We start from the raw sequence: 14,415 nt of genomic DNA, 5'->3' as shown, positions 1-14,415 counted from the left end.
GGAGTCAAACTGGCTGGGCTCTGTAACAAACCTGGGGCTTGAAGTTGGTAGAGACATTGACCCACTTCAGAGATGTTAATGTGAGAAATGGTTACTCAATTTTCATAATTGAGAAAGGTTTATTAAACCTTATCAAAAATACAACAGAACACTGAATAGAGAAAAAAGTTACAGCACCTGGAGCAGAGGATTTCCCCACCCTGCTCACCCACACAATGGAGATTTGGCCTTTTAACCCTTTAACCCCTCCCAAAGCTCTGTCCATGGACCCCTTCTTCACTGTCCAGTGGAGGAGATCTCTTCCCAAATCCTGACTGGAGCTCAGATGTCACCACAGTGACCAGCAGCCCTCCCAGATGTCCCTTGGTAGCCACGTGAGGGGGTACAACAGAACTACAAACCTATAAAACTTTTCTTAGCCTATAAACATGATGTTTGTCTGTTAATTGTGAGAGTCAATCATCACATTGCTCATCTATGACATTAACACCCATGGAATTGCTTGTAAAGACATTAAAACACACCTTTGCTAAAAATTGTAATTCAGAAAACAAGACACCATGATTTATTAACAAACAATGAAACCAGCTTTGCTGGACACTGTAGTCTGGCTTGGAAATCTTTTATTTATCTATATTTGATGCTTTGAAGTACTGAAGTGTTGCAAAACTAATACACCAGTACCAACATAACAATTTAGCAAGTATATATGTGTGCCAAACTAAATTGAATATATTTCAACCAGTACAGCACTTAAAAACAACCTGGTGGGTATAAAAGACTTCATTCTGTAACGTCCTCTTCTGGAACAACTTCCAAAAGCATCTGCAGGTGCATAGTCATGGGCTCTGAGGAAAAGATTTATTGTTAGAGGCTTTATAAGAGAACTTTCAATTTAAACTCTAAGTGAGAAAACTATCTCTCTGTGTAGTTGGTTTTTTTATCTGAATTCCTATTTCAAAATGAAAAATAAAGGGTGGGGAATAAACAGCCTTAAGATCCAAACTACAGCATTCCTCATTTCCAGACTTCCATTGGAGTATAATGCTTCCAAATTATCTAATTAAAATTATTACATGATAATTAATCATCCTAGGGACAAGGGAGACAGGTGATGGGTTTTTTAATGTCTGTAGAATGCAACTAATGCTGTTGTATGCAGCTAATTCCAATTACCCTCCTAGAAATACCTGTGTATCCTGTTTTACCTGAGATAATATCAGATTTCTGCAGGGATTATGCAATCAGCTCATAAATGGTCACTCTGAGTTCTTGCAGCTTTCACTGTACTCAGCCCTGGGATTATTTTTTTACCTTAATGCTGTTAACATTTTCTTTAGCAAAGATAGTAAAATGAATAATCAGAGGTAAAAGCCCAGTGTTTGGTGGCATAAGAATGTCTGCTAACCTTCAGTTAATGGCTAAAGCAATGTTTTGAATTACAGATAACTGAAAAACTAACTTTACAGATTAATTAGTTCTGTTTCCTTGTGCTACTGTAGTGATGTGTGGTTTTTTGTGAATTAAGCTCTATTTTTCCTCAAGTCAGGTGTTATTTCTTTTCAACAGGAAGGAGTAAAGCCCACTGCATGCTAGGGAAATTCCTTCCCTCCACGTTCTGCTCACATGCTTTATGTGAAAAATGCATATTACATGATTGGCTCTTCACAAATATTAAAATGAATACTCTATGTGTTATGTTAGAAAATTATGCTGTATTAATCTCTTTTAAGTAGTGTGGTAAATACAGGTTTTAGGCTAGAGCATAATATTAAAATAGAAACTATGTGATGTAAGATACTTTTTGTAAGTAGCACAAAGAATGGAAAAGATAATCAAGAAATTCTTCACATTATCCTCTCTGGCTAGAGATAACAGCAACAGACCCAGAGATCCCAAGAGAAGAATTATTGCCTCCTTATAAGGATTCAGACTTGGAGGAACCAAGGGGGTTGATTTACAAGATGAGGGGAAGAAGCTGAAATGAAGCAGAAACCCCTGGTTTGGAAGGAATGCTTGAATCATGTAGGAGATCTATGAATATCAACAGGCTATTGCTTTGAAGAGGTAATTCTTTGTGCAAAGCACCCAGATGTCCAGAATTCTTTGCTTTTTTTTTGTCTCTTATTGTCCTATTTTTTACTATTTCCATTACTATTAAACTTCTAAAATTTTAACAAAAGCGAATGGCATTTTTTACACTTTAGAAGGGATTGACCAGATAGTGAACTTTATTATACTAATTAATCTCAAGTTTAGCAAGTGTTGGGTTTACTTACTTGATATTTTTTGTGCCCAGCTGAATTTTAAATGAACAAAAAGTGCATAAACTATAAGTCCACTAAGTATAAATAAAGTACAGTACAAATAGGGCAGTTCAGGTGCACTGATGATGGGTGCCAATACCAGCACAACTGACACCAGTGTCACTATGACAGGAATGATGATGGGTACCTGCAAGATACAAAGAATAAAATCACTTCCTCATTCTTTGGCTGTTTTTACAGAATTTGCCTGTAGGAAAGAATATTTTTATTGCCTTATTTGCAATATTGCATTTTTTTACTTTTTCTGGAATCACATGGGGCAACTGAAGGAGTAGCAGAAATATGGGCAGGGAAAACACTTCTGCCAAATTATCCACTAAGATCTCTTATTTCAAATTGCAGTGTCCAGGTTTGCATTTTAATAAATGTGGGAACTGACTTACATGCAATGGCCTGGGGTCTTACTTTGGATATTCTTTCAGTGGCAGTGTGCTGACTGCAATTACCCATCTCTGAAAATCTGGCTTTTGCCCTGTGGTCTGTGCAAGTGAAAATCAACAGTCTGTAATCTTTTCCCAGCCCTTATGAGCTTTGAGCTTATGAGTGCTGGTGCAGATCTGCTGTTAAAGGGTTGGATTTCAGGTAAGGGGAATAAAAAACAACGACAGTGCCCAAGGGGGCTGCTTAAACACCCAGATACTGAGTGTGAATTCCTGCTACAGCATCTATGGAATGGAGGAAAAGCCACACAGAACTTACCCTGATCGGTCTCTTGAGTTCCTTCCTTGTAAACCTCATAACAATCAGTGCAAGTACAGTTAAACCATAAAATATCCAGACTGCAAAACTAAAGTAATTGATGAGGGAATCAATGTCACCAGGAATAATATAAATAATAGCAATGGCCCCCTAGAAATGAAAACAAAAATTAGAGTAGTCAATAATAGAAGAAGGCTGAATTTTGCTTCTGTTTCATTACAGTTGCATGTGTGATGTTCCAGAGTATGAACTGTGAATGCTTTTGCTTAAATATTTGGGTTTAAGTGCATTGCAACCCCTTTAAAGATTGTGACTGCTTCCTGCCAACATGTGGTTATTTTTGTGTGCAATCTTTTAAAAGATTTTAAGTCAAAATGCTTATCATTTTTATGCATTAATCTGTTTTATTGTTGACTAGCTATCTTGAAGATACAAAATATATTTTTAGGTTTTTAGTACTACTGGGATTGAAAGGAATGAGGAGGAGGTGTCTTTACAAACAAACTGTGGGCAGGAGGGTCGATAAGGCCAGATAGGGAGAGGTGAAAGAAGCAATGGGCAGAACCATAAATTCCATAGGAATTCCACTAATTGACACACACAGACTGTTACTCACTCAAGACTCTGCTACATCTCTGGATTTAGAGAAGAAGAACAGAGACATGAGGAGAAAGATAAAGCAGGGGTCACACATTAGAAACGAGGTCTGTATGAGGTGATGTGGGAAGTCTGCACCTCCCAAGTACCTCAGCCAATGGGAAAAGAGAGGGAAATGTGGCTGGAAATTGGGATTAAAGGGAGGCTGTGTCCTCCAATAATTGGAGAGACCCCAGGGGAATGCCCCATGGCCTCTCCCTCTATTCAAATAAAGTTATGAGACTCCTCTGTCTCCTTTTACACAAACCTCAGGTGTTTGTGGATTAATTTTCCTGACAGGATTGAATATATCTTGTTTTGCCTTGAAGATAAATGGGTAAAATAAAAATAACAAGATGTTCTAGATTTATTCTTAAATGTATTTATTAACTGGACTTTTTTAGTGGTTTTTAGTGTGAATTAAATCTTCTACATGGAGGAAACAGAGTAATGATAGCTTGCTTGCAAGCATCCTGTGAAAGGTGTCCCTAATATTAAACATTCATTTAAGTTTTTGTTCTCATGTAATCGATTCTTCACCATTTTGATTTTTAAAGTCCAGTTCTGGAACAAATATATTCAAATTAGAGAAGCTGGGGGTTTTTTGTAGTCCTTTTTCCAAAATGCATTTAGCAATTTTCTTGTCTAGATAGTTAATGATAAGTGTCAAAACTGCTGGTAAGAAGCTGTGAAGGTATGAATTACTGGAGAATTTTTTGCTGATAGGTGATGATTATTTTTCTGTATTTAAATATATCCTTACATAAAATATGATGGCAGGTGCTGGTGTTAAGTGCTTGACACTGATGTAAGACAGAATCTTCAGCACGTGCCCCTCTCGACCTGCCACGTACACAAGTCTGAGAAAACAAGAACAAGGCAGGGATGTTAGTGTGGCTCCTGGACTCTGAGAGTGTCACTAAAGTGGGCATCCAGCCAATTCCATCAGCATTTTCTTTGATATGCATTGGGATTTAAAGGTTGTAGCAGTTCAAAATAAGGGAAGTTAAATAACCAGTATTAAAAAAAAAAAAAAAAAAAATATATATATAAAATTATTATATATATAATTATTATATAATATAAATATATATATATAAAGCAGTGAGCTAAAACAAATTCTGAACAGTATTAAAATAGTGCACTTGAAACTAATTTCAGAATCATTATTGAAAATTAGTTTGGGAAATGTTACCAACTGTGTTTCTTTTAATTACATATTTCCTTTTTCATGTGTTTCATAGCAAAAAGGTATATTGACAAGCTTTTGTCAAAAATGGTCTTTAAAACCACATTGTGTTCAGATGCTTTTGAAATCTTAAAATATTTTAAATAGTAAATGGAAGTGCTGAACAACTGATAGAAAGGAATAGTTGTCAGCTACCCTTGCTGGTTTAGTGATGTTTTTACTGGTAACTTTTAACTGTTCAATTCTCAGCTTTAACATTTATGAGAGATAAAAAAACCCTTTTGTGCTATAGTGGTATACCTTCATTGAATTAAGAAGAGACCATGTTTTCTAATTTTTCAAACCTAACCACTGTTTCCTCTTGAAAATTAAACAATATAGCTAGATTTACAGGCAATTTCAAATTACATTTTGTGTAATGTGTAGCAGAACAATGTTCTTATGTCTGTAGTTACATTGATACAAATTTTTCCATCCTTCAAAACCTTCCATGAGGATATTTAGAATGGGGACTTACCTGCCTGCAGTGAAACAGGTGCCATTGGCAGATCCAAGGGTGGAAAACACCACAAAGAGAGGAACTATCCAAGAGGCTGGATAAAGGACTCTATCTCCAAATGTCTGGGAAATGGGATTAAAATTAATCACTTTTATCATTTTAATTGCCATTTAGTATATTCAGTAATGTTAGAGTCTCTTTTTAAGTAAAGTAAATGGGTATCATGTTGTGTATTTTGTGCAGTTATTAAAGAATGCTCTGCCAAATAAAGACCTGGATTCATTCACTGGCCACTATAAAATGGAGTGGAGTGTTCTTGTCGTGATGTTTAAGATGCAACATCTGTAGAGACATTGGAAGGCAGATGTAAAAACTGCACAGAAATTCAATTCTGTCAAGACCCCTGCTTTGGGATGTGTCTGCAAAGACAGGAAGATGGAATTGCTGCAGAGCTCTGTCCACACAAAAAGCTGCACACAAAAAGCTGCACACAAAAAGCTCTGCACACAAAAAGCTGCACACAAAAAGCTGCACACAAAAAGCTGCACACAAAAAGCTGCTTCCAGCCTCTCTAGGAGGAGGAACATCAGCAGTGACAGCCTCAGATGGGGGCAAACAAGGACAAAATCCCCTGGTCTTTCACCACATTTGAGTTTTCACCTGTGGCATGGTTTGTTAGTTCTTGCTGTAGATCTCAGATAGGTGCCTTGTCCAAATGAATTTCAATTTCAATGTTTTTGACAGGTAGGTTCAGTTTTTAGTTCGGTTTTGGGGTTTTTTTGTTTTTTTAAGTAAGTCAAGCATAAAGAGCTTTGGTTTTGCACGAGTCTGCCATCAGAGATGTTCCTTGGTGCAGGAGTGGGCACTCAGAGGCTGCTGACAGCTGTGGAGAGCTCCCTGCACAGGGCACTCCTGGGCTCTGCTGCCTCTGCTCAGAGCCAGGGCTGAGGTTCTGTAAATTCATTGATTGATCACTTCAGTGCTGCTTGCTGTGACTGTTCAGAGTGTGGGTGTAAAGGTGTATTGAACGGGACTGGTTTTTATACAAGATTTAACTTCATACATTCTTTCTGTACCTTTTGGTGCAGACAAGCTCCTGAAATGCACAGAAGAGCTAAATTTAAAAGCTTTTCTTTTAATTTTTTTAAAATTTATTTTGTTTTTATTTTTATTCTTTAAAATTTTTTAAGCATTTCAGCATTACTGTTCTTCTTCACTGGGCTAGACTATTTATATATATATATATATATATATATATATATATATATATATATATATAAAATACATATTTTAATTATTTTGTTTTATTAATTACTATTATATTATTAAATAATATTTCTATATTATTATGATATTGTTTTATTGTTTTATTTTATATCTATATATAAAATAGAATTAATATATATGGAATATATACTTTTAAAATATATAATATAAATAAAAATATATATTATATGTATAAAGTATATATATATAATAAATATATAATAAATATATATATAAATATAAAATATATAATATAAATATATGTATTTTTTAATATATATGTATATATTTAAATGCTTGTCACATGCTGTTTGTTTTCCCCAAAAAACAGCATTAGGAAAATTGTTGCAGGGCCTCAGTTGTCTCAGAGACATAGAAAATTGACTGAGTGGTACTGAAGGGGCAGATGTATTTTTTATGGCTTCAGAAACTTCTGTAATTTCTACTTTTACCTGTAAGAACGTCTTGCAAAAATGTAAAAATCCTATCTTTCAAATTTGTTAAGGAAAAAAGCCCCAAAAGAATAAGGTGGAAGTGACTGATGGACAATTTGCTGTTATCTCCATAACAAACTCAGACCTACTGTCCTTTGGCATGTGCTGCTTTCTCAGAAATACTGGGAACGCTGAACATGCCAAAGCAGCTGTCAGATGTTATTTCCCTTTCCATCTTTTTGATGCCAAAGGAAAGCAGTCTCCCCCTCTGACCTGCCATGTTTACAAAATGTTTGCAGAAGACTTTGTTCTCTTTTATTCCCATTTGGAGATGACACAACTACTCTGTCAATTTGGCATTACTGAAATTTTAGATTAAGGAATGATAGTAAATACTGGGGGGAAAGGTGGCACTAACAGCTTGGACTGAAATTAATTTTATCTTACAAAAAATTAATGGAATTTAATGGCTCACATGACTTCAATGCAGATGTCTTAGTACAAAATTAAATAACTTACCACAGCAACAGCCTGGGACTGCAGGAGCTCTGTGGAAGTCATCACAGTGAAATAGGAAACATTTATCAGAACGTAACAAACTGTGACCAGGGGGATTCCAATAATTATAGACAGTGGCAGATTTCTAAAGAATGGAAAAGTAAAACCCCATCAGCATTGCTGGATCACTGCTACAGTTGTCATAGTAAACTCTGGATTCTTACTTTTCCTATTTACTTTTTTTTTTTTTTAACTGTAGAGCTATGGAAATCAGGATTGTAAACAATTTTGCAAAGATACAAAGCCTGTAATAATAATTAGCTAATTAGCTTTGTCTGTTAGTGCTCAAACCTTGAATGATAGAATATTAGTGCTTTTAAAAAACAAACCAAAATATATGCTTGCTTATAGAAAAATATATAGGGTTTGATTTCTTGCCAGTAAAAACACTGCTTTCCTACACAGTTTTACCTGTAAGGATTTTTAAGTTCCTCTGTGATGTAATTGAGTTGATTCCTGGAAGGAAAAACATTCATAGAGTATTTCAGTTTAAATACTCACCTAGGAGGTGAGGTTGTTTCTTCTGTTATTGGTTTTAATCTTTTCAGTTTTAAAAAGGAAAAAAAATGTAAAATCAATTTTTTACGTGGGAAAACTGCAGGACAAAACCAATGTGAGCTTCTTATCCAAAAGTCAGCCTCTTGATTCACCATCTCTATCTGCATTATCTCTAGTACCTCTGACACTAAATCTTGGTTAAAATATCCCAGAATAATCAAACAAAACTTTGGCAGACATCTTAGATTTCCAAAATTGCCTTTCAACTTCAAGTTTTGCAGTATCTGAGTCTTGTCAAAGAAAAGCACAAGTGCTGGGGGCAAAGAGAAAAGCAAATCTGCTGCTGTTTCAGAGTGGTTCTGTAAATCATCCTGCCTTTGGAAAACAGGCAGGAAAACCTTTTCAAGGATTATACCTATCTGAATTATAATTTCCAAATACCCATTTTGGTTAGAGTGTGTGGACCAATTGAAACAAGGTTTTTATATTCAACCTAATTGAAACAAGGTTTTTATATTCATCCACTCTGAAAATCTGAAGAGTTAGTATTTACAGTTCAAAGGCAAATTTTCAAATGTTAGTGCCTGGTGGTTACATACACAAATAATTATTTAGGGATCAGCTTCTTTACCCTCTTAAAAAGTCCATATGAATGCCTGAATTAGCAGACCCATGCCCGAGTTGAGGCACTCAAGCTTGGAAACAGAACCTAAAAAAATAATCTTTTTAAAATCAATTCAGTTTCAAAAGCTTTCAAATGGGAATTGCTGTGTGGTAGATCAAGATTATATCCTTATTTGCTCTAAAGTACTGACCTATATACAGACTTTTGCAGTTTGTACATTTAAGAATAACAATGGATTTGTGCCAACAGAACTCTGTGCCAACTGACATTCCCTGAGAAAAAATCAAACCTGCAAGTTGAACCTTATAATTTCTGACACAAAGTTCCTTTTTATGTTCTCCTGGACTAATCAAACACCACTACATATTTCACAAACAATGGAGTTTGGTGGGGCAGCCTGCAGGGAAAGCTGTTTTCTCTAACACAATGGAATTAAATGTGTTCTATTCCCCTCATTGCTGCAGGATCTGAGCACCTTCAGCACCACAGCAGGAATAGTCCTTTGGGGAGCTAAGATATTCTCTTTCCCTAACAAACAGACACTAAAAGAGGGTGGAGTTTTGGGGGTTTTTCACCCAAACTAGTGTTCTATTTTCCAGAATTCATCCAGACATTCTTAATAAGAAGTCAGTTGTTAATCTCTTCAGAGGGCTCTACAGGGAGAGAGGAACCCAGTTAAAGGCTGTTAAACTGTAACTGTGAAGGTTAATAAAGATTTCTTACCATCCATCATATGCCCAGAGTCCATTATAAAATGCCAGACTGATAGAGCTAACAGAAATTTTACTGCCCTTGAAAGAATCTTTAAAGTTATCTGTTTTTCCTGCAAATAAGAGGAAGATTACTGATCAGTGTTGAATTTAACTCTTGTAATCCCCCCACCAGATGAAAAAACATTCCAATATAGGTCTCAAACTTTTCACTTATAAAATTAAGGAATACCCTTTTGAATGAATTGATCTGTAGTTTGTATTTCTAGATCTGTAGTTTGTAGATCTGTAATTTGTATTTTTACACTTACAAAATTAATGAATACCCTTTTGTATTAATTTATCTGTAGTTTGTATTTGTAGATCTGTAGTTTGTATTAACTTTTCACTTATAAAATTAATTAGTACCCTTTTGTATTAATTGATCTGTAGTTTGCATTTGTAGATCTGTAGATTTGTAGTTTCTATTAATTGATCTGTAGAAGGGTACATTTTGCACCCGTCCCCCTTCTGTGAAATAAAATGCCATAATTTCCAAGAGATTTAGAACTAAAACCCAGAATGAAGAGATTCAGGGCTGTCCCTTATTTCTGTGTCACTTCTCTCAGTGGGGAATTTTTAATCATCATAGCAAAAGCTAAAATAATTTTTTTCAAATAACATATATTTTATTACCTTGTGCAAGGAGAACAATTCCACTTACAATAATGATTGTGACAATGATCATTTTAGCAGCTGTGAGAAAATTCTGGAGGTAACTTCCCAGCTTCACACTCAATGAATTCACAATTGTAATTACCACTAAAAGAAATCAAATTATAAATTTTTGCGCTGTTTGTCAGAATTTAAAGAAAAGTTGCCTCTCCCTTTATTTACTGTTCTGCTTTTCTATCACACTTTTTGTTTATATTATATACAGTTTTTACTTAGTGTGTTTGGATAACTTATTATAATAGTGAGGAAAAATAGATTTATGAATTAGACTTTTATAGTACCTTTAATAAAAACATTTTGAAGTTGCACAGCATTCAGATAAAGAAATAGTATTTTCACAGTTATTTTTTCTTCCTTTTCTGCTAGATATAGGCATTCATTATACAGATGTATCTATCTTAAGGAAGAATAAAAAAAACCCTCAAACTAGGGAAAAACCTAAAAACCTTAAAAAAATTTTAAATCCATCCTTTTTATGCTGTTTAATTAATTATTGTGAGAAGGACTCACTGGACTGTGCCTTAAAGATTTCTGGTGTCTCTGAGAAGAGGAACATAAGGAAAATGCACTTGTGGATGGGGCCAGACACAGGTCACGATGCAATTTTGGATCTGGGCTGTTTAAAATTGTGCTTCTTACCAATAGCAGCTGCTGCCAGACACTTGATGACAGCCTGGGGTGGATCACAGCCTGGATAAAAGGGAGCTGATGCATATTCTGCAAAGCTGAGGCAGATGATTGCAAAGGAGCTGGGTTTTGTGACCAGCAAGCTTGTCCAAGAAAACAGAAAGGCTGGAATTGGCCCAAATGCCTCCATGAGGTAAGGGTATTCTCCCCCAGACTTTGTGATCATTGTACCAAGCTCAGCAAAACAAAGTGCACCTGAATTGAACAAAAAAAGCAGGTTTAGTTCATGCACTTTTGAACCTGGCACTGCTTGAACAGATGATCACTTTTTAATAGGTAGAAAAGTGAAGGGAGTTGATCTGTACAGTTGACCATTACTCTCTTCGTGTTTCTGAATATTTCACTGTATATGCAAAATAAAATTTTAAGTACTTGTGAGCAATTGAAAGAAATACCCTGAAGTTATTCAGATGCAGTCTAAAAATTATTACCATTGATTTGTAAGACTTCACCACAACAAACAAACATTTTGATTTCATTTGATTTTTGTTTAAGAAATGAACACTGTAAGAAGCACTTAAGTGAGAACTGCACTGGCTGACATATCTATTGGAAGCTTGATAAAACAGACTTTCTGCCCCATTTTGAAATAAAATGTCTGCTAAGCTCAGCATTAAATACAGAGATACTTCCTGTTCTATTGCTGTATGTGGCATCTTGAATTAAGGTTTTTCTTCTATGCTGCCCCCCTGATACAATGCTCAAAATTTTCTTTGTTTTACTTCTTGAAATATTTGGAGGTGCTTAGAGCTAAATTTTCAGATAGAATAGAATTATAATTACAGAAGTAGAAAGCCAGCAGAAAGTACCTGGCTCACTCACAACCCGTAAATTTCACACATTGGCAGCTATTTAAGAAGAAGACTGTTTCTTTATTACAGTCAGTGGGTGAAGCAGGAAAAACTAAAACTTCCTTTCAAAATAGAGTATGATTTACAATTTTGAAGCTTAATTTGTTTTCTATAAACACCCCATTTTTAATTTGTGGTTGAGTACTGCATATATAGAGCAGGATTTCGTTGATTTTGGTCTAGGTGCTATAACCTAATTTGTGAAATGAGAGTATGCAGAAACAGCAGATATCAGGATTTAAGGCAAAGATTCAGATTCTATGTTGAGTTTTTACCTAATGTTGCCAGAATTCCACAGGCTGCCCAGATGGTTAAACAAGGACCCACAGCTTCCACATTGGCAAGAACGGATTTTGGAGAAACGAAGATACCTGAGCCAATAATGGTACCAACAATCATACAGATTCCACTAATGAGGCCCACCTTGAAGTAAAATGAGATGGTTTTGTAAGCAACTTCTAGTAATTCACCAATTTCTTCTCAATATCATAGAACTACAGTAATTGTCATTACTGACTGATTTTTATTGGCTTTCAATATGTAAGTTCTGTAAGGAAATATATTAAACAATTTTGAAAAGTTTCACTCTTCTTATCAAGATGTGTATGTACCCTCTGGTGTACTCCTGCTGTTTTCAAAAGTACATCTGTTTGTGTTTTGCCTGCCTATTTCCTTTATTAAACTGTCTTTTGGATTATGTGAGTCTCACATATAACCTTGAATGGGTGAACTTGCCCTTGCCTCTCTGATTAAGCCATGACATTCTTTTGCCAGCACTTGATGAATTCTGAATTTTCTAAGATTCAGAAATTCATGGATGGAATCCTTTTTTGTTGCTGTTGTTGTTGAGCAGCTGTTTTCCTGTCCTTGCTTTAAATATTTGTACCTAGGAATGGTGTTGATACCACTGGGTGATAAGATCACGTTCTCCCAGATCCGGAGTGACCTACAATATTGCATGAAACCACTGAAACTGAGGCATGGGCTACTTGGTATTTTCTGATAACTATGGCTTCTCTAATAACATCAGCATTTTTCCAGTCTTGGCACCAAACTCAAACCACATAAATAATCTTTCTCCAGGCTACTTAAATTAAGAGAAATGCCACTCCCTCCTGAGAGGAAGTGACACAACTGTTTTCTAAACCATCTGTAATTTTCTGGAAGAGAGAGATTTCCACTTGTCATCAAGTACCAGTGCCTATTTTCTGGCTATAAACAATAACAAACTTTCAGAAACAATGAGCTGGACAATCCACTATGACTTCTGAAAATTACATGCAGAAAAAAACGTTTATGAAATGCCTCAGTTGATCAACTTAGAGCAAGTCTTTGAATTATTTTTATATCTGCTAACTTCAATGACATATTCTCGGGGGGTTAGTCTGTTTACACCAGAGCTATTTAACTTCAGTAACTGGCTGCTTCTGAAAGTGCAAGCCAACCACATAGCGGAGGTCTTGGGATATTTTTGCTAAATTGGGACACATTGTGGTGTTTTTGTGATGCACATGCACAGATTATCCCCTCGTGCCTCCCTCTGCCAGCCCCTGACACACAGACCCAAGGGGAAAGGAAAAAGCTTTGCCTGCTTCTGTAGGTTCATCGTTTGGGGCTCATGACTCTCAATGGATTCTTTGTCCTCTCTTCCTTTGTCCTCTCCTTTTCTTCTCTTCAAGCTTTCTCCACCCATTTGTTTTTTCCTTGTTGAATTTTCTAAGGAAATAACAACAAAATCTTACTCTAGCATGTGAATATAGCTTGACTTTAGCTGATGCACGTGGGTACAGATTAGTGCAGGTAAATATCGCCAGAAAACAAACACATGCACACAGTCACTGCCAGGAAAAGGATTTCCATGGAACTACCTGCTCGGAGAGGAGAAGGGATGTCAGCTTCACCTGCTCTCTGCCTGGCTGTGGATTTTCCTTTCACCCACCTGGCAGGGGATGTCTGTGCCTTCTCACATTCAGTTTGCAGGATGTCCTCACTGCAACGATCCAGCTTTTATAGCCAGTCCTTCCTTTGAACTACTCCAAAGGTCCAGACAGATTTTATCTTCCTCCCAAAAACTGGTTTTCTTCTTATCTAGGAGACCTTCTTTCCATTCTTCATTCAATCAGACTTTGCCTCAGTTCCTTGGAGATGGAAGCATCTGCTAAACAGAGTGCGGGCTCCCAGAATTATCTGTTTAGCAGCTCCCAGAATTATCTGTTTAGCAGCTCCCAGAATTATCTGTTTAGCAGCTCTTTGCCTCAGAAAGAGTCACCAATCTTCTCTCTGTTGATTCAGGGTGAATGTCTTCCACTCAATGTTCTGTCCTTTTTAGAACTGGAATGTAAAGAGTTTGTTTTCAAATTTAAATTTAGACTTACGGGTTTTTTTCAGTGAGGATTTTGCTTGTTTCCCCTAGTACTGGTCTAAAATACAATCTGAGACAGTGAAGGAAATTGATCGGGTTAGGTCCTGAGTCTCTAAAGGAGATCCAGTCAAAAATCTCTTTTCTCCTAAGACTCTACAACTGTATTTACTTCACTTTGAATGCTGAAGATCCTTCTGCTTTCATACAGATGGTAACTCTGGAAGGCATCTTGTTTAGGAAATACAAGCTGGGGTTTTTTTGTAAATTAATTTGTAACTGTCTACAAAAACTGCAGCATTTTAAATTGACAGAACACCTATCTCAGTATCGTTGGTCTTCAGAGACATTTAGGCTACAAAG

At 36.0% G+C, this 14,415-nt stretch overlaps 1 protein-coding gene across 1 annotated transcript; it reads right to left on the bottom strand.

The window, feature by feature from the left end:
- Nucleotides 1-333: 333 nt before the first annotated feature.
- Nucleotides 334-14,011, bottom strand: SLC7A9 (solute carrier family 7 member 9). Its single transcript, XM_071440256.1, has 13 exons — nt 13,633-14,011; nt 13,282-13,409; nt 11,969-12,116; nt 10,795-11,037; nt 10,117-10,242; nt 9,455-9,554; nt 8,020-8,064; nt 7,570-7,693; nt 5,369-5,472; nt 4,426-4,522; nt 3,027-3,176; nt 2,280-2,454; nt 334-848 (listed from the first exon to the last, which is right to left on the bottom strand). The coding sequence occupies exons 2-13, from the start codon at nt 13,384-13,386 to the stop codon at nt 784-786; spliced, it is 1,482 nt and encodes a 493-aa protein (XP_071296357.1). The 5' UTR covers nt 13,387-13,409; nt 13,633-14,011; the 3' UTR covers nt 334-783.
- Between the last annotated feature and the right edge of the window lie 404 nt (nt 14,012-14,415).

The sequence above is a fragment of the Agelaius tricolor genome, unplaced genomic scaffold (assembly GCF_023055355.1).
Source record: "Agelaius tricolor isolate 1412-34295 unplaced genomic scaffold, bAgeTri1.0.p SCAF_15, whole genome shotgun sequence".
NCBI lineage: Eukaryota > Metazoa > Chordata > Aves > Passeriformes > Icteridae > Agelaius > Agelaius tricolor.
Note: the sequence above shows the minus strand (reverse complement) of the source record. Positions and strands in the feature narration are given on the sequence as shown.

Coding starts and splice junctions, on each gene's coding strand:
- SLC7A9 (XM_071440256.1), bottom strand. CDS start 13,386: ATGGGTGGAGAAAGCTTGAAGAGAAGAAAAGGAGAGGACAAAGGAAGA. Junction 12,117..13,281: donor CGATGAACCTACAGAAGCAG/GCAAAGCTTTTT, acceptor TTTTACTTCAAG/GTGGGCCTCATTAGTGGAAT. Junction 10,243..10,794: donor TCTGGCAGCAGCTGCTATTG/GTAAGAAGCACA, acceptor GATTTCTTTTAG/TGGTAATTACAATTGTGAAT.